Source organism: Triturus cristatus, chromosome 5_2 (assembly GCF_964204655.1).
Source record: "Triturus cristatus chromosome 5_2, aTriCri1.1, whole genome shotgun sequence".
NCBI classification, from domain to species: domain Eukaryota; kingdom Metazoa; phylum Chordata; class Amphibia; order Caudata; family Salamandridae; genus Triturus; species Triturus cristatus.
The window spans coordinates 375,866,824-375,887,026 of NC_140588.1; the positions used below are offsets into that span (position 1 = coordinate 375,866,824).

The 20,203-nt window shown below is 43.2% G+C and overlaps 1 protein-coding gene across 2 annotated transcripts in view; it reads left to right on the forward strand.

Moving 5' to 3' along the window:
* Positions 1 to 17,353: 17,353 nt before the first annotated feature.
* TFAP2A (transcription factor AP-2 alpha) overlaps positions 17,354 to 20,203 on the forward strand; it is a 37,333-nt gene continuing 34,483 nt past the window's right edge. For both annotated transcript variants that reach the window (XM_085607237.1, XM_085607238.1), the window contains exon 1: positions 17,354 to 17,491. In XM_085607237.1, coding sequence (XP_085463363.1) covers positions 17,477 to 17,491 — 15 coding nt within the window. In that variant the 5' untranslated portion in view covers positions 17,354 to 17,476. The remainder of the gene's footprint in view (positions 17,492 to 20,203) is intronic.

A 20,203-nucleotide genomic window follows, 5' to 3' on the forward strand; every position in this document is an offset into this window, starting at 1 on the left:
CAGCACTACACATGGCCAACCACTGGTACTGCAACACCCATTCCTAGCAAATAATCGAGATAGGGAATAAATATAAAGCCCCTTAGGGAAATAATGTTAAGTTAAATTCAAATAGTTAAAATAGTTGAACATATAGATGTATATAATTTAATTCATATATATATATATGTGTGTGTGTGTGTGTGTATATATATATGTATATATATATATATATCTCAATTGTACATATTTATTGTTTGATTATAAAGTATTTTAATACCATATTTTAAAGATCCCTTTTAATAATTATTAATGCACAATAAAAATATTTGTTTTCTTTAGGTGGGAATGGATTTTTTTAATTTAAAGCTCCCAAAAATAATTTTCATTTAATATATTTCTACCAATTAAAGCTTTATTTAAAAAATAGTAATGGTGCTGTAGTGTTATTTAAATTTGAGCTTCCATTTAAGATAAACATATAACATTAATTTACACTAGTATTTACTATACAATTTCTTTTTATCGTTTTGAGATTTTTCATATGCTTTACCATAGGGAGACTACAAAGTTGGGAGAGAGACCTCCACATGGAAAAGTATAGGCAAAATAAAAAAGTTTCTTTAACTCAAAAATAAATAAATAAATATTAAATATACTTTATGTTGAATATTATTGTAAATGTATTTTAATTATTTATTTAAAATGTTGAACAAAATAAAAAAATGATAAAGCACTATTAACTCCATGTTGAAATAAATCTTCAATAAATGGAAACATATTAAATTGCAATTATTTTTCTGAAGTTTATATCAGAAATGTATCCCCACTTAAAGAAAATATTGTTATTATGCATTTGTATTTATTAAAAGTCATGTATAAAATTATTTTAAATTGATCTAGTTATATTTAATGCAATATTGTATATTACAAATAGGCTATTAATACATATTAAGATTAAATAATAATTATGTAATATTTTGTATGTACTTTCTAACATTGAATTACATTTCTAACTATTTTAAATAATGTAATTTAATTCAACATTATTTCCCATGGGGTTTTATTTGAATTTCTTACCTCCATAAATTTATAAGGCATGGTGTTGCAGTACCAGTGGTTGGCCATGTGTGGTGCTGCTCTTACTGTTGTTGTTTTTTAGTAGCTTACACTTGGATTTTTGAGGACGCAATAAGTAGTCAACATACTCCATAATGTAAATTACTTAAAAGTGTAAGGTGCCTTTCTGAGTCAGGCCCTAAAATTGCTAGAGGTGGAAGAGAATGTAAATCAGAAAAAAACAGAAAATCAATTGAGAAAAAAAAATGCTACAGCATTCTTAAGTTAATTTTGAAATACATCTTTAATTAATGAAAATATGCTAAATTAAATTAATTTTTGGAAGTTTAGATAAAAAAATGTCCCCACCTTATGAATTAATAATTATCAAAAGTGATGTATAGAATTATTTTAAAGTAATTTAGTTATATTGTATTAAATGTTCTACATTCACAATAGGGTATTAACATATTGTAATTCTGTAATAAATATGTAATATTGTTATATATTTTTCTCAAATTAAATTATATGTTTAGCATTTTAAATAATCTAATTTAATTTTACATCATTTCCCTCTGGGTTTTATGTCTATTTTTTACTTCTATTACTTTCTATGGGAGAGTGTTGCAGTACAAATGGTTGGCCATGTGTGGTTATGGACTTACTGCTGTTTTGTTTGTAGTAACTTTCACTTGGAGTTTGTGATTAAAGAAAAGCTAGTAAACATGCTCAAAAAAGTTAATTACACAAAGGTTTAAGTTACCTTTGTGAATCAGACCCTAAATGTGCAAGAGGTGGAAGATAGAGCAAATCAGAAAAAGCAGTAAATCAATAGAGAAAATACAGCATAAATAAAAGAAGTAACATCAGGAATTAATATTAACTCACAATCAATCAATCAATCAATCAATCAATCAAAGGCATTTATAAAGCGCACTACTCACCCGGAGGGTCTCAAGGCGCTGGGGGGGGGGGGGGGTCCGCTACTGCTCGAACAGCCAGGTCTTGAGCTTCTTCCTGAAGGAGAGGTGGTCTTGGGTCAGGCGTAGTTCGGTGGGGAGGGCGTTCCAAGTCTTGGCGGCCAGGTGGGAGAAGGATCTACCTCCTGTAGTCGCTCTGTGGATGCGGGGGACGGCTGCGAGGGCGAGACTGGTCGAGCGGAGGTGGCGTTTGGGAGCGTAGAAGTTGAGGCGGCTGTTGAGGTAGGTCGGGCCTTGGTTGTGTAGGGCTTTGTGTGCGTGGGTGAGGAGCCGGAAGGTGATTCTTTTGTTGATCGGGAGCCAGTGCAGGTCTCTCAGGTGTCTGGAGATGTGAGTTCGTCTGGGGACGTCGAGGATGAGTCTCGCCGAGGCGTTCTGGATCCGCTGGAGTCTCTTCTGGAGCTTGGCGGTGGTACCGGCGTAGAGGGCGTTGCCGTAGTCCAGTCGACTGGTGACGAGGGCCTGGGTGACTGTTTTCCTGGTCTCGGTGGGGATCCACCGGAAGATCTTACGTAGCATGCGCAGGATGTTGAAACAGGACGAGGAGACGGCGTTGACTTGTCTGGTCATGGAGAGGGAGGAGTCCAGGATGAAGCCCAGGTTGCGTGCGTGGTCTGTCGGTTTGGGTGCGTTGCCCAGGGCAGGGGGCCACCAGGAGTCGTCCCAGGCGGAGGGTGAGGAGCCCAGGATGAGGACTTCCGTCTTGTCTGTGTTCAGTTTCAGGCGGCTGGTCGTCATCCACTCGGCCACGTTTTTCATCCCTTCGTGTAGGTTGGCTCTGGCGGTGGCGGGGTCGTTGGTCAGGGAGAGGATCAGCTGGGTGTCATCGGCGTAGGAGATGATGTTCAGGTTGTGTTGGCGTGCGATGGCCGCAAGGGGGCTCATGTAGACATTGAAGAGGGTGGGGCTGAGCGAGGAGCCCTGAGGGACGCCGCAGGTGACTTCCGTGGCTTCTGATCTGAACGGGGGCAGGCGGACTCTCTGTGTCCTTCCGGTGAGGAAGGAGATGATCCATTCCAGTGCCTTCTCCTTGATCCCGACGTTGCTGAGGCGCTGCACTAGGGTGCGGTGGCAGACAGTGTCGAATGCCGCGGAGAGGTCCAGGAGGATGAGGGCCGCTGTTTCTCCGTTGTCCAACAGGGTTCGGATGTCGTCTGTGGCAGCGATGAGGGCGGTCTCGGTGCTGTGGTTGGCCCGGAAGCCTGACTGGGAAGGGTCGAGGGAACCAGTCGTCTCGAGGAAGGCTGCCAGTTGCTTGTTGATGGTCTTCTCGACGACTTTGGCTGGAAACGGGAGGAGCGAGATGGGGCGGTAGTTCTTGAGTTCGGTGGGGTCCGCCGTTGGTTTCTTTAGTAGAGCGCTGAGTTCGGCGTGCTTCCAGCTCTCAGGGAAGGTGGCGGTGTTGAGGGAGGTGTTGATGATGTCCCGCAGGTGGGGTGCGATGACAGCGTCGGCCTTGTTGAAGATGTGGTGAGGGCAGGGGTCGGTTGGGGAACCGGAGTGGATGGAGTTCATCGTGCTGATGGTGTCTTCGAGGTTGATCGGTGTCCAGGCGTTGAGGGTGGTGGTGGGGGGCGTTGGTTTGGTCGTGGGGAGCGTTGGTTGTGTTCTGAAGCTGTTGTGTATGTCAGCGATCTTGTTGTGGAAGTAGGAGGCGAGGGAGTTGCAGAGGTCTTGCGATGGGGTGATGTCGTTGGTTCCGGCGTTGGGGTTGGAGAGCTCTCTGACGATGTTGAAGAGTTCCTTGCTGTTGTGTGCGTTGTTGTCCAACCGGTCCTTGAATGCTGTTTTCTTGGTGGCGTGGATCAGTTGATGGTGCCTTCGGGTGGCGAGCTTGAGGGTAGTCATGTTGTCCGGCGTTGGGTCTCTTCTCCATGCTTTCTCGAGGGCTCGGCAGTTCTTCTTGGAGCTCTTGAGTTCGTCGGTGAACCAAGGGGCCTTCTTGCTTCCGGGTCTGCTGGGTGGGGTCCTCAGAGGGGCGAGCTCGTCCGCGCAGGTGGAGATCCATTTCGTGAGGTTGTCGGCGGCTTGGCTGGGGTTCGGTGAGCTGGCGGGAGGGTGCTGGCTCAGGGATGTGGTGAGTTGTTCGGCTGTGATCTTGTTCCAGCTTCTTCGTGCGGCCTGTTGCTGGTGGTGGTGGACCGTGGTTCTTTTGAAGGTGAAGTGGATGCAGCTGTGGTCCGTCCAGTGGAGTCCAGTGGCGTGGCTGAAGGAGATGTCTTTGCTGGACGAGAAGATGGCGTCGAGTGTGTGTCCGGCGAGGTGGGTGGGGGTGGTCACCAGCTGCTTGAGTCCGAGGGTGGCGAGGTTGTCAAGCAGGGTGGTGGTGTTGCGGTCGTTGTTGTTCTCCAGGTGGAAGTTGATGTCCCCGAGGAGGATGTAGTCGGCCGAGGGGAGGGCGTGCGGGCTGATGAAGTCGGCGATGTCTTCGCTGAATTGAGTGCGTGGTCCCGGGGGTCGGTAGATCAGGGTGCCTCTGAGGGTGGTCTTGGGGTCGGTGTGGATCTGGAAGTGCAGGTGTTCGGCGGATGTCAGGGTGTTGTCGGCGTTGGTCGAGATACGGATGGTGTCTCTGTGGATGATGGCGATGCCTCCTCCAGTCTGGTTGTCGCGGTCTCTCCGGATGATCTTGTAGCCCTCTGGGACGGCGATGGCGATGTCGGGCGCTGAGGAGTCGTTCATCCAGGTTTCCGTGAGGAAGGCAACGTCAGGAGCTGTGGTGTCGAGGAGGTTCCAGAGTTGAACGGCGTGTCTGTGGACGGAGCGGGTGTTGAGCAGGATGCACTTGAGGTGGTTGCTGCTGGTGTTCGGCTTGGCGGGTGCTGGTGCGGGGCAGGTCCGGATGCAGGTGAACTTGCAGGTGAGGCAGCTGAAGGGTCCGTGGGTGCGTCTCGGAGTGGCTCGGTAGCACCCGGGGGTTCGGCCGGTGTTGAGTGCGTTGAGGGTGGCGGCATCGTAGGTCCTGCGGGGGGGCTGGCAGGCGCGGGGGCCAGGGGGTCTGGCGCTGGGCGCGGTCCAGGCGCGGACGGGCGCAGACGGGCTTACCTTTGGCGCACCTTCGGCGCTCATTCGGTGCTCCCGCTGCGCAATCAAGCATTTGTATCATTAACACATTAGTCATTTATGTAAATAACAGAACCCTCACTGTGTTGAGAAACCTTATCTTGTCTTTTTTAACACCAGATATGTTATCTATTAGATGTTAAATGGCTAAAAGAATACATCTCTCTTGACAGTACAGTGTATAATAAAGTAAGTTATTTTGTCAATGTAATGGTGAGCACAATTACAATTCCCCCATAACAAAAAAGATTTTTATTGGGTAGGATTTCCAAAACAGCATTTTCTGTTGTATGAAAAAACTGCAAGGAAGAAGTCTAAAATTTTATTTTCAGACTTTAGAAGAAGGTAAAATAAATGCCCCAATAGACAATTGATACTATGAGTGCCAAATATAAGCTCAGAATTGCAACAATTTTCTCCCAAATAATAATTCCAAAATCTATTATCTTTATCACAATAAAATATCATATTAAATAACATTCTAGGCTCATACTTCAATACTGCCATGTTTAATTGAAGAATTGAATTATCTTATTGGTTTTAAATGGAGTATTACATCAAAAGAAGAGAATTTGAATCAAGATATCAGAAATACAATGCAAGTATATTTTGTAAAATAGTATCCCACAGCAGTATCGTCCATTAAATCTACATCAATAGCATAGGATTGGATAGTAATTAATGCATTTTTATTAGCCTGCTCTGAATCATCCATAGACAACTTGGACAAGATGTAACATATATAAATGCAAACAGTAACTCCATGCACATCTCACAAAGGTGCCGATTACGATCCGGCAAAAACCGGGTACGAACCGTCGGTCGGAGCGTTTTCTCCGTCCGACTCGTACCCGGTCGTAAAACTTCACAAACATGGAATTACGATTCGCACGGAAACACCATTTTCGTATGAATCGTAAAAAACACCGACCGACGAAAATATACATACGAATGTGATCCGGGAATGCTGCGATGTGATGTCGGGACGCTGTCAGGCAGCGTTTCACGACCCAGGAACCACGATTCGAACCGACAGCAGTCCGGACGGCAATATTTTTACGGCACCAAAAAAGTGCCGGAAAAGCGAAGTACGTCGCGAAACGACCAGAGTAGGTGGCCCGGTACGCGCCGTACCCCTCCCCCCAGCCCCAGTACGTACGCGCCAAACCCCCCCAGCCCCCGTACGTCCGAGTCGTACCCCCCCAGCCCCGTACGTTCGAGTCGTACCCCCCGTGTATGTACACCCGTGTACGTGTCGAACCCCCGTGTATGTACACCCATGTACGTGTCAAACCCCCCGTGTATGTACACCCGTGTACGTGTCGAACCCCCCCGTGTATGTACACCCGTGTACGTGTCAAACCCCCCCGTGTATGTACACCCGTGTACGTGTCAAACCCCCCCGTGTATGTACACCCGTGTACGTGTCGAACCCCCCGTGTATGTACACCCTTGTACGTGTCGAACCCCCCGTGTATGTACACCCGTGTACATGTCGAACTCCCCCATGTATGTACACCCGTGTACGTGTCGAACCCCCCATGTATGTACACCCTTGTACGTGTCGAACCCCCCCATGTATGTACACCCGTGTACGTGTCGAACCCCCCCGTGTATGTACACCCGTGTACGTGTCGAACCCCCCGTGTATGTACACCCTTGTATGTGTCGAACCCCCCATGTATGTACACCCATGTACGTGTCGAACCCCCGTGTATGTACACCCGTGTACGTGTCGAACCCCCCGTGTATGTACACCCGTGTACGTTCGAGTCGTACCCCCACCCGTGTATGTACGGTGCGTTGGGGGTACGCACCGTCCATACACGGGTGGGGGTACGACTCGAACGTACACGGGTGTACATACACGGGGGGTTCGACACGTACACGGGTGTACATACACGGGGGGGTTCGACACGTACACTGGTGTACATACACGGGGGGTTCAACACGTACACGGGTGTACATACACGGGGGTTCGACACGTACACGGGTACGACTCGAACGTACGGGGGCTGGGGGGAGTGTTGGGAGCGTATGCGGGCACATGTCTCCATGGTTGCTATGGGAGTTCGGTGCGGATGGTGTTTTTTCCATACGGTTGTAACATCGGACGCACGGGATGGATCGTAATTCCGCGGTCGGACTTCACTTTTCACATTTGTACGGTAAATCGTCCGTGGACGTGTCGGACACATTTTCCGACCCGAGGACGTGTGGGGAATACTTCCCAATGCGATTCGTATGGACTTTTTACCATGCGAATCGTAATTGGCAGTTTGTACGGCACTTGTGCGATTCGTACGGTGAAAAGACCGGATACGAGTCGTACGGGGAATTTTTTTACCGGATCGTGATCGGCACCAATGTCTGTAATGTATCAAACACACAATCTCTAAACACAGATGAGTGGCACATTATTTGTGTATTTTTCCTAATTTTTCAAAACACTATTTTTTACTTAATTCTTTTATATGTATTTTGCAAAATAAATGTTTTAAGAATATTATTTGGATTGGTGAATTAGTGAATCATTAAGAAGATTATCAACTGATTATAGTCATTACAATAACAAAAGCAGAAGGGTGTTTATGGATAGCTATTTGTGTTAAGCTTCCCAATTATTCATGAAGAGTATGTCCTTGAAAGTAAAGCCTTCTTCAAGTAAGTAAGTAGTGGTAATTTTATTGTACAGCTAATTAAATACAATACTATATAAAACTTTTGGACATTAAAAATACATATATCTTCCTTGTCTCTCTTTATACTTTAACGTTAGGATTCACTCTTGCATGTAAGCTTATTTATGTTGTGCTATGGACAAGAGTTGTATCAGCCTCAGTTTCCTTGTCTACAATCCTTTCAAGTTTATAAAAGCATAGATAAGGTGCTTTATGCCTTAGGTTGCCTTTTCAAACCACTTTAAAATGAGTAAAAACATAATAAAGTGCTTGTGCCTCAAAGTGCAAAACATGAGTTTGACAAAACAGGCCCGCTGCTTGTGTGTTGGCTGTTGACGTGCACAATAAAAGTATACTAGCTGCTTGCTATTCTGCTTTCGCCTCTTGTTGGTAATTTAAATTTTCCGGCCACTAAATCAAAGTACTTCGTAAGTCGGCAGTTTAGCTGGATCTCTTCTGGGTAAAACACAGTTTTACAGCCTGCCTGCAGGTCCTGATGCCCTTCTGATTCCATAAGGCTCAAAGTAAGGTGTGCCTTATGTCCATCAAGCTTGGGCAGATACAAGTAATGTGTATTACGTCCTCATTCCCTGTTCCACAAAAATGGCAGGGCTGTTCTTGTCTCCTTTTCCAAGGTGCCAGGTGAGGGAGAATTGGTGAAAAGATTGCTCTATACGTGCTACTAATTATTTTATCTAGGACCAGCGCATCTTTCCGTTGCATTGGTTCGCTCCCGTATGTGAGCATTGGCTGCAGTCGTGCTCTGATCACTTGTAATAGAGGGTCTAGTATTCGGTCTGGTAGAACTTTCTTCAGGGGCTTCATTGCAAGATAACTCAAGTGTCTTCCAACTAGTAGCTTTTAATGCAACATAATGATGAAGCCAACAGTAAGATTGCCTAATGCCAAAATACACATGAAAGTTTCTCTATGTGCTTGGTTTTCTGAAGTTTGAAAAGAACCATCCTAGAATCCTTCCCATCTCATATAAAAATAAATATAAAGGAAGTATTGAAAGTCAATTTATTACCATGGCAACTCGCCTCATTTTATAAAGTCAAGCTTACCCGAACAGGAAATGTACAGCATATACCAGTAACCTAGCAAAAATTCAATTTCCTCTCAATATCATCAAAGCTAAGATTGATGATATCACTAACATACAATACAGATCACATTCCCAAATAGTTGATGTAATTTGGACACCACCAAAATGCTGGTCAATTTACAATTTATATTGCAATACAAAACTTCAAAACAATGAACCTCAGATTTGTTAAAAAGTAAAATGCATCAATGGTAAAAATATTGGCTTCATGACCACTATAAAATAATAATTATGTTTTAAAAATCTGAGCCAAAACCAGAGCTTTTTAATCGCCAACTAATCTTATGTATTGATTTTTCTGCATGTTAAGCAATAGCTGCTATTTGGGAATTACATTTTGATTTGAGGTAACATAGTTCATATTGGCAAACAATAAAATGTTATTTGATTGTAATCTGCCGTGTGTGAAACTGTACTCTTATGCCTTAACAGTAGGTTGAATACAATTTTAATCTGGAAGCCAAGATATTTGCAGAAATGTTCATTATTTATATTGAAAATGTGTCTCAAATGCATACAAGGCAAATAATTGTTTAGATGTTAATATTACTATACACTGGTAAAAAATAAACGTTCCCCGCCTGCATTTAGTGTCACCAAAAGCAAATTAAATAATTCTTTTGGACATACTAACTTAGAAACATATTCTATAAAGTCATTGGATAAACTGTCTAGTGTGGGAGTTTTGCTCTTTGTAAACAATGATCCCGGTTTTATGATAATTATTGCTTTCAGGGTTTTTACTGGTATTTATCCTCATTATTTATTTAATCAACTTATAAAATTTGGTTAGCATTTATTGGTTTGTTCTGTAAAAAAAATGCAAGCATTCTTTTTTTTACATTTGTTTATATCACAAATATACAATCACCTAGGGATTCCAGTACAGTTCGTATTTCTAAGTAGCTACGTACAGTACATTTATTTGAAATATTTCCAATAAACAGTGTTCAGGTAGGCTTATAAACATCCCAGTAGTTAGCAAAAGGAAACATTATCACTATACAAAATAATTAGAGTAGTCGTCATATGTTAATTACATTACAAGGGAACTAGTAAATATGGATGCCCGTGAATACTTTGTTACAGAATTCAGATCTAATAAGGAAATCACAAAAGCATGATCTGAAAAAAAACAGTACCATCTTCAGATTTTATTACACAAAAATCAAGTTCCTACTGATGAAATCAAACCTAGATTGGGGACCATGTTAGGAAGAGAACCTGAAGAACTCCTTTGTGTGGATTACAGATTATCCATTGGTCTAAAAGCACTTTATTAATAATTAAAGTTTTTTAAGGTGTTTCCAATGTTATTTAGAATAGATATGAATTTCGTATTCCCAACAAGGAAGTGGCAAAAATTAGGCTGAAGCCACATGCTACTGTAAAACCATTTCTTCAGCGTGTTCCAAAATTTGCTGTACAATACTGATCAAAGAGACTCTCCAGCAAATTTTGGAACACGCTGAAGAAATGTAATGGATTACCTCTAACATACGTGGATTCTTGACTGTGTCTCATCCTAGGAAACCTAAGTTGTATATGTTACCAAAAGTACACAAAAATCTGCAAGATCCTCCATTTCGTTCGATAGTTTCTGGTTGTGAGTCCATTTTTATGCCAGTGGGTCAATTCATAGATCACGTCCTGCAGAAATTCGTACAAACATGGAGGAGTTATGTGAAAGATACCACACATTTTTTTAATTTGCTTCAAGAAGCCAATGATCATTGCTCTGCATCATGGATCCTTTGCACCATCGACGTGACATCACTGTACACCTCAATACCATTGAAAGAGGGTATAGAGGCGTGCGAGTGGGCCTTATTACAACTACCAGAGGTTGGTATCAATAAAGTTTTCATTTTAGAATTGTTGACATTTTATTTATAACACAGTTATCTTCAATGGAAAGATGACTTCTATTTACAAACCAGTGGAACTTCGATGGGTTTTTCCGGAGCTCCATCTTATGCAAATACATTTATGTCCAAGTTTGAGATTGATAAAAAATTTTCTGACAATCTGTGGAGTACTAATCTGGCATTTTACGTCAGATTTATAGACAACATTTTTCTCATCTGGAAGAGCTCCAAAGAATGATTGGAAATGCAAATCAATGAGCTGAACTTGAAAAACGCTCGAATAAGGTTCACACACAATATCAGTGAAGAGAGTTTATCATTTTTGGATGTATTAATAACCAAAAAAAACAATACTTTTGAAACCTCAGTGTATTCGAAACCTACAGACAGGAATAACTTACTGTTATTCTCTAGTTTTCATTCTCCATCATTGTTACAAAACCTTCCTTATTCCCAGATGCTTAGGATCAAAAGAATTGTATTAGAAAAAGAGCAGTTAGAGAGTGCTTTGTCTGAACAATGTGAGAAATTCAAGCAATGAGGATATCCTAAAACTGTGATGGATAGAGCCATGACGAAAACATGCTCAAAGGAACACACAGAATTACTAGCTACAAGATTTAAAACTAGCCAAAATCATCATGTTTTTGTATCTAAATTCTCAACCAATTCATGCAAAATTAGTAAAATCATCAAGTCTAGATGGGAATTATTAAAACATGAGCCGGATTTCAATGGTTTATTTCTCCAAGAACCTTTATTTGCATACACTCGCAGTAAAAATATCAAGGACATGTTGACACAAGCAAAAGCAGTAGAGCATGATCAATTTACAGGGATGCGGACATGTTTTAATTGTGTGAATTGTAATAATGTTATTACAGGAAACATTATCAACCATCCCCATGCAGGGAAACCAATTTCATTGAGGTACAATGGTGACTATAATAGCAGCAATGTCATTTACACCATTAAATGTCCATGTGGACTTATTTATGTTGGGAAAACATCTCGCAAAATTAAAGTTAGAATTTCCGAACATAAAAGTACTATACGCACAAAAAGCGTTAAATCACACCTCCTGGCACACTGGTTAGAACATCAACATACTAATGCTCACTTGAGATGTATCATCCTAGAAATAATAGCATTTAAACCAGATGCAGATAGGGCCAGGTTATTAGCACAAAGAGAAGTGTGGTGGACCAAGCACTTACAAACTTTATTGCCAGGCGGGCTTAATAACAAATTAGAAATGCAATGTTTTCTTTGACCATACCAGCAGATTGTGAGTAGGCTTCTCTCACAGCGATTGCTATTCCCATCTTCGGTTTGGTGGCGGTATCGTTCATTTCTCACTGTCCATTTTACGTTTTCACTTGATTTTACAGAAGGACTATTTTTCTACGTTTTATTATCATTTCCATTTAACTGCTTCCACAGTCATTCTGTCTGGGCTCCATTAAGTTATGCAGTTTTTATCACATTTCCCGGCATATTTGTAGTATTCATAATTAATACTACCTAAGATGGCGCCTACACTAGTCGTTCGTCAGTCCTTCCTTCATGTCAGTCAGTTCCTGTTGCATCTCGCGGGATTTGATTCCGGTACCATTTAATGGGGACCGTGTTACACATTATTGTTCAGCGTCTCACTCATCAGGATAGCGACTTGGTTTTCATGCGATACGCCAACAGTGACGGAGCAGATTGGTGAGTTAGCCATGGGTTTAATTCGTAGTTGATTTTATCCATTATTGATCTCCGTACTTGCATAATAACAGGAAATGGGAGCCACACGTTCAGTGTTGCCCTTGGAATCGCACTAAAGAAGCAAATATTAACCGCCAGCAGTACATACTTCACTTTCATGTTTGGTTGACAACAGGCGTTTACGTGGTGCAGAACAGGGTTCAGGTAATTGTTGGCAGGTTTTTTTTGTGTATTTTATTATATCTAGACACCACTGATATTTCCGTTTTTTTGGGTCACCAGTTTCAAAGTGGTTGTCAAGTGGAGCGTTGCTTAGGAGTCCATTACTGCGGTCACTATCCAGCTGTAAGTCATTTTTGCAGGTTTTTCCATATCCCTATTGCACTGTGTTACCCCTTCGCTTCATATCCATTGGGCAATCATATTCTTTTCACAACTTCAGGGCTTCCGTCAGTCTATACTACTATTTTTTGACCTGAGTGCCATAAGTCAGTCACAGCTTCAAGCCACTACACTCAAGTAAGCATATAAAAGCAGCACACGGCGGTCTAACACAGGTGTGCATCACAGTTTTATCTGCCCACAAGCCACGCGTTCACTTTACTTAGTGAGCATGTTCACTGTTTTTTTCAACACTAATTTGGGCAAGGTGCACAAATTTTCTTTCTCTCTGGCAATTGCTCTGGGTTGAATGCATACAGGAATTAAGTCCGCACTTCTGGACATGTAAGACGATGTATATCTTATAACATCAATTATATCAATGTTCAATATGTGGAAATTTCAAGCATGTTCTCTATTTTTATCTGCACAGTGGCCCCTGAAGAAGGGATTTATATCAATACCGAAATGCATTGGGCATGATTATGTGACTTTTGAACATTGCTGAAGTTGTATTATTTGTCCATGTTTTGATTCAGTTCAGCAAACAGCAATATGTAACAGATTTTATATTACATATGTATGATATTTTCGGTTTCTATTGATAACCAAAAACAATATTTTTTGATGCTGGAATAAGTAATTTCAGATAAATATGAGATTCAAAATTGTTTTGATTACTATTGGTTCTTTTTAATTAATGTGTTGAAGTGTTACCAGATTGTATTTTGCTGTGCATCCAGTATACTGGTGGTTGTCCACCAGAATTTTATTCTCAAGTTCAGGCTGGCTACCTTTTTTCTGGGTTGCACGCTATCTTTTGCTTAAGTTGATGAATATGATCCTTTAGTTAATCAACAGGTGCGGTGACTCCATTTTAATTTCACTGCTGTCATCGCTTGCCCATTCCGTAAATTTAGTTGTAGTTGTCGTGCGTGTGCATACTTAAGGATCTCTTGACCAAGTTTTCAGCTTAAGTTGGTGAAATAAAACCTGACTAGCTTTCGACTTCTTTGCCCAGATGCAATTTGTCACTAACAGGACGCAGGTTGCATTCAATATCTTGTCCTGAGGAAGACTGTGTCTTAAATCATTGCTGTTGGGGATCGAAACGTCAACTTATATGTTATTCTTGGACTCCATTTCTCATGAAATTTACCATTGTATAATTGAGTTTCAAATAATGATGTCTTGAAGAACAGATCAGCATTGCAGCCAATAGGATTATTGTCAAAACGTTGCCGCACATGTTGTCACCATTCACTGTCGCACAACTCACATGTCTATGCTGTCTCACTATTCCTTGAAGCTCCTTGACTATTTATTGTACATGCTTTGCTAATGCTTACTAAAATGGCATACAAATTGTATGTCTTGCATTCTAATGGCCTGTAAGTTTTGGTTGCATTTTGTTTTTGCATGAAATGCTATTGGAATGCATTGACTGAGCCACTAAGTAAGTTTAAAAAAAATATATTAATTGAATGATTATGAAGGAACCACTGTATTATATTGTCATCACTTGTTCTGGTGTTCTAATAAGAGTGGCTTGTGCCACTCAATCTCGCACCATGGTACAGAGATAGTAAGTAAAATGTTTAGCATAGTTTTTGTACCAGAAGCATACCCTTCCAGTATAAATTTCTCTGCCTAGAGAAACTCAAAAGGAATTGAATGTGTGCTGTGCACTTCAGGATACATGCAATCTGTGGGTTTTTCAGACGAACAAGCATTTCCCTTATTAGCACCTGCTTCAAAGAGGTGCAATTTTTTGGTACAAAGCCTGGTCTGGCTATCTCAGTAGAACGAGCTTTGCATCAAAACCTGATTGATTGATTAATTTCAAGTTGTATAAAGCAGGCAATTACCTGGAAAGGGGTATCTTGGGTGTGGGTTAATCTGGAAAAGGGATGCCTCTTTGGCACTAAGCTTTTGGGACACTTTTTTGTCACTTTTCAATGGCACAAAGTTTTAGTAAACATTCACCTTCATTCATAACCCTCTTCTAAAATCTTTACCAACCAATTGCTTTCTAAGTTTTAGGCATTTAACACCTATACAATATGTATCTTGTAAGGATGTTCTGGATGAATTCAGTTTTCACAGTTTGAATGTTTTTGTCTTTTAAAAACACTATCCATTGTCACAAAATTGCATGAAAATGCTGCTATACATTCACACTCATGATGTTTAAGAATTTCATGTATGTTGCAAAATATATAATAGTAAAAAGAATACATCAAATTAATTGTGTTGGCAATGAAAATAAGATAATTTCACTCACAACAGGACACTGACTATAGTTTTTATTATCTGTGTGTCTCATAACTGAGACATCCAGATAGAGAAACAACATGGTAAATAATAGAAAGGTCAAAGTAAGAGGAAGGTGAATATAAACTAAAAAGCAGTCCAAGTGTCTGGACTCAAAACTGTGCAATCTTTGAAGCAGGATGGGCCTATGGCTCTATGATAACATCATGACAACCTCAACCAAATGAAACACACAGGCTTAATATTCACTCAGTACCTGGTATCAAAAGCAAAACAAGTATTGTCAAAGCCAATTGGTCTGGTGTCGCCTGCCAGCCATTCTTCCCAATATGGCGAGGCCTATCAAGTCTGTGGGCTCTTCAAGGTTTAAAACAGGGATAAGAGACAGAGGTCCCACTCTGAACCCAATATTCAGAGCCCACGGGGCAGAACGTGTAGTCACACCTTATGCTCCTACTGGGTATGATATTTGCTGAGGATCAATCAATCAAACAGGATTTATAAAGCTCGGCTAATCACTCCAGCGGGTATCCAGACCCTGCAGGGATTATGACCTGCAGGCTCTGGGCCAGGTGGAATGGGTTCTGAAGATGTGTAAGCCCGCCGCCTGGGCCATAGATTTACCAGAGCTCAGTGTATTCAAAGATTACGACAATGGATGTTCAAATATTACAAATGATTCAATGATGGCAACTATGGATGAGCCCGAATCCTTGGCAGCCATATTTGAATGCATTGGTAATGCTTTAAGAAACCCAATCTAAGATGGCTGCTGGGGATGTGCATACGTTTGGGTAGCTATCTAACCCAAATCCATTAAATATGGAAACAAGATATTGTACTGTCCGGTACTATCAGGTGGGGCTGCAGTGGCCAGGTTTAAATCACACTAAGGTTCTAGTTTTAATGTTGGATCTAAGCCCTTTGCCGGTTCTGCATCTGCGGTGGCTTTATTTAGTTACTTCTGGAGGTCGTTGACCCCATTAGCCAATCAGTAAGGGTGTTTGATAGCAGTGCTTGGGGTAATCTTGTGCCTAAGATGCGCGCTTATGTTACGCGCCAGTAGCAGGGCGGGGCAGGAGCACCACAGAAACCCATCGTCCTGGACACTTAATGCAGCATCCAAATGCAGACATGGGAAGGAAGCACTTTCTGTACAGTCAATCGGTATTTTTAATGGGTTGCCTTCATTCGTTTTACAATTAGGATGTTTGGAGTTGATTGATATGCATTTTCTTTCCGGAAAATGCACTATAAATAAAACTTTCTTTACAGGCTGCTGCATTTAGCTTTCCAACATGCATCTCTCACTCTCTATTACTTTTTGTCATCCCCTCACTCTATTTCCTATATATTTCTTTATTTCTTTCTTTTCCTCATTTGTTCTTTCTTTCTCTCCCTTCCTTCCTCTCTTTCTTTCTTTCTTTTTTTCCTTGCCTGAGTACCTCTGATGCCTACTCTTCCTGCAGTATAATAATGCTGTCACTTACCTGGACAGTGGACAAAGGGCTGCGTGAGGTCGTTCACCTGGTTTTCGACTTAGGAAAAAAAAACATCAATGGACTGCGGGTTCAGGGGACCTTGCTTGTCTTTTCCTTGGTACCGAATAGTAATTGTTTTCCTAGAGGTAAAGAGACGTGAAACAAACACATTGAAAACAGAAACATCAGCATGGCACACGGAGGTTGTAAAAAAGACCGGTGAAAAAACCCACACACCTCTACACACCTGTCTGTGTCCTGGGAGAGAGATGTATCAATAAGGGTCGTAAATTCTCTCCCTTGCCCCCCCCCCCCCCCCCCCCCCCCACACACACACACACACCAACGCGCACACTAGAAGGCAACGTGAGAAATAAAAGGCGAGAATGATAAAGAAAGAACCAACGAACGCGGGGCATTGTGTGTGGAGAAAAGTAAGACAAAGAAAAGTAAGGGAGAATCGAAAAGCAGGGCGAGACGATCAGCGGAACGAAAATAGGAGCGAAAAAGGAAAGTAAGGGATGGAATGAGGAAAGAATCGTCAGGAAAAGTGCAAGGATGAAAGCAGGACACAAGTATGGAAGGAACGGTGGAAGAAAGCAAAGAAGGGAGGGAATGAGAGGGCGGAAGAAGGGTAATGCTGGGTCCGATTATTCGCAGTTTCCCTAGTGCTGTCTGCACGGCCCTTCCTCTCTAGGCGCACCATGCCTGCCGGGTAGTGCTGTACTCATTTAACCAGAGCCCGCGCAGCCCTCGGTCGCACTGCGCCTGCGCGGCCCTGCTGCAGGTGAGAAGTTCCTGATGAGGTAAGAGAAGGATTCGCCTGGGGAGATCATCGAGGTGCGGACGGATCCCAGCCCAGCGCGCGCTAGTGTCCGTCCAGGAGAAAATGGGCGACTGGCAGGTACACATTCGCTCCTTTTAAGCTAATTATGTCTGGAACTTCCTGCAGGAGGCGGAAAGTCACTCCCTGCCCTGGGCCTCAGCACTGGGCCTCCGAGAGGCAGTTATCTTAGCAAAGGAGATTGCTGCTGCCAGTGTAGCTGGGGCAGTCAGCCCTTGCCCTGGGCACCCTGGCGGGCCAGTCGGACCCACGGCCCCGGACAGCAGAAATATGCCCCGGAGGGCAGCTGTGGGTAACGGTAGCACCTTCTCTGTATAACGCCTTCGCCCGACAACACTGCGCAAGCAAGCGCCTCATGAAGTTCAGTTTTGATGTTTACATTTAGTGCTGTTTATTTTACTATTATACTTTCTATTATGTTTATTGTTCTTGTTTTCTAATAATGTATTTAGAGCTCAAGGTTGGTTTCCCAAATGCGATTGCTAGCGCGTACTTGTGTTGCACAAGCTAACTCGTGCATCACACGTGGAAATAAGTGCAAACCGCATTCCTGTGGTGACTCGCATTTTAGCATTGGGCAGTGGGACTTCCAATGTAAACATTGCAGGGTGCCCTTTACCGAGCGGTCACTTATGCTATGTGTAATATTTGATGTGTGCAACCCTCTACCTGGGGGGTGCTGTCGCGACTGCTGGGCAGAGTTTTTCACGAGGGAGGGGACATTGTCTCTGGGGGTGCCACTGCCTCTGTAAACACACCGCCTTGGGGAACACTCTAGAGAGGTAAGCATTTAAGGCAAAGAGAGCTGTCGCTACCCGCCCTTTGGTTTGCATTTCTAGCTAGTTAGAATTCAGGGGAGGCGGTCCAACACGAAATGCCTTAGTGATACAACATGTTCACCTGAAAATACCGTGAGCTGGCGCTTGTGTTAAAACAGCACACGTACGTTGTTATTGTACACCCGAGACCGCGTGGCTGCATACCGCATCCCCTTTCATGTGCAGATATTATATAAAAAAATAAACAAACAAAGCGCAACTCCCTGTTGTTTACGGAGCTCGGGACTGGCACGGGCAAAAACAAATTGCCCTCCGCTTTCCGGTGATATGTTTTTGATGAGTGTTGAAAGGCAAAGCTGTGCGCCGCTGCTCGTGGAAAGAAGGCCAGTTGTGAAGCGCGTGCCCTCCCACGTACATATGCTCATAGGGAAACCGCATTTCAACTCGCCCTTTTCACAAGAACCAGGACTGCTCCTGCCGTAAAAAGGTGCTCCCCTCCCCCAAACAAAAAAGACCTCTGGGCCTTCATCATCAGTTTTGCAGAGTGGGGTTATGAGAAAGCGTATTCACCCCACGTGCTATTATTATAAAGCAACCTAGAATAGGAACTAATCCGGATTTACAAAGATCTGGACTGCTCTTGACATAAAACAGGGACACTTGTTCGCTTATCTTGGCTCTCGGTGTTGAAAGGCGGAGCCTTGCGCTCTCTGTTGCTCCCGGGGCTTACTTTAATGGTACGCTGGCCCGTCGCAGTTTATTGGCAGGGTCTCCTGGCTCCATTGATAGGTGCATTTTCCAATCTCTGCTCTCAGATCACCTCTGGCTTAGAGAAAGTCTTGACGCACAACTTGAAGCTTCCAGTTAGGGGCGCCCTGGAAAGGCGAGGAATTTAAGGGAGACTCCTTTTAGCAACAAGTGGAGTTGAGAGCTACAGACTTGCCCCCAACCCGATGACAATGCGCGGGGGGGGGGGGGGCGTCAGCTGGACTGAAATGCTGCAGTTTATATGGACAATGCAATTAAAAGGTAGTACTGTTGTTGTTCAGGAACGTTGCAGTTTGCAAATCAGGGGTGTGAGTAAAGTGGTCGTCCAGTTGCTGCAGCGTCAATTGTTTGGTGTTAAACTTCATTAAGCATCGGTGCTTGCCAAATAAATTAATAGCATTACAAGATCCCGATAGCCCCACCCCCACACGCCTCCCCACGACTCACACAGTGGACCCACGCTAAGGAGCCGCTGCCCCTTCATAAGAGATTCACGCAAAGAGAAGGGTAACCAGTTTACCCCTCGCTGATGACCCGCGAGCAACCTGCAGCGGAGAGGCACTCAGCCTTTCATCCGTCCAAGGAAGATAGACGTCACGTTGAGTCACATCCACTCTTACTCTTAACAGAGTTGTATACTGCACTGTACACCATGTTTAATAATAATGATGAGTATAACAACAAACATAATAAAACTAACAATAATATAACAGACTAATAGATACATTAAATGTACCCTGATATAAAAACTCTGTTTATTTCTGAAGGACGGGCCCTTGCATGAGTAAGGGGAAGCAACGCTGTACTGCAACTTTAAGACACCTGTATGACGGCTGGAAAGGGCGGACATCTCGTGTACTCCAAAGGTCGCTAGAACAAATGCCGTACGCAGCATTAACATTGCCGGGACAGGCAGGGGTTGTGGGTAAAGTGTCTGCAGGCCTGGGTGAGGGGACGAGGCGGGAGCGAAGGATGGCACCTTTTTGTCACCTGTGCTGCCAGTCAGGTCTCAGAGAGTATGGGACCACCCCCCCCCCCCCCCCCAAACACACACACACACGTACACACGAGCAGCGGCCGCCTTGATGGCAGCACCCCCTCTTGAAATGCGAATTGGGCGGTATTTCTCCTTCGCCTCGTGTGTGTGTGAAGGTCCGAGGGTGTGAAGGGCAATACCCCCCCCCCCCCCCCCACGCACACACACAGTGCCATTCAGCGAACCCTG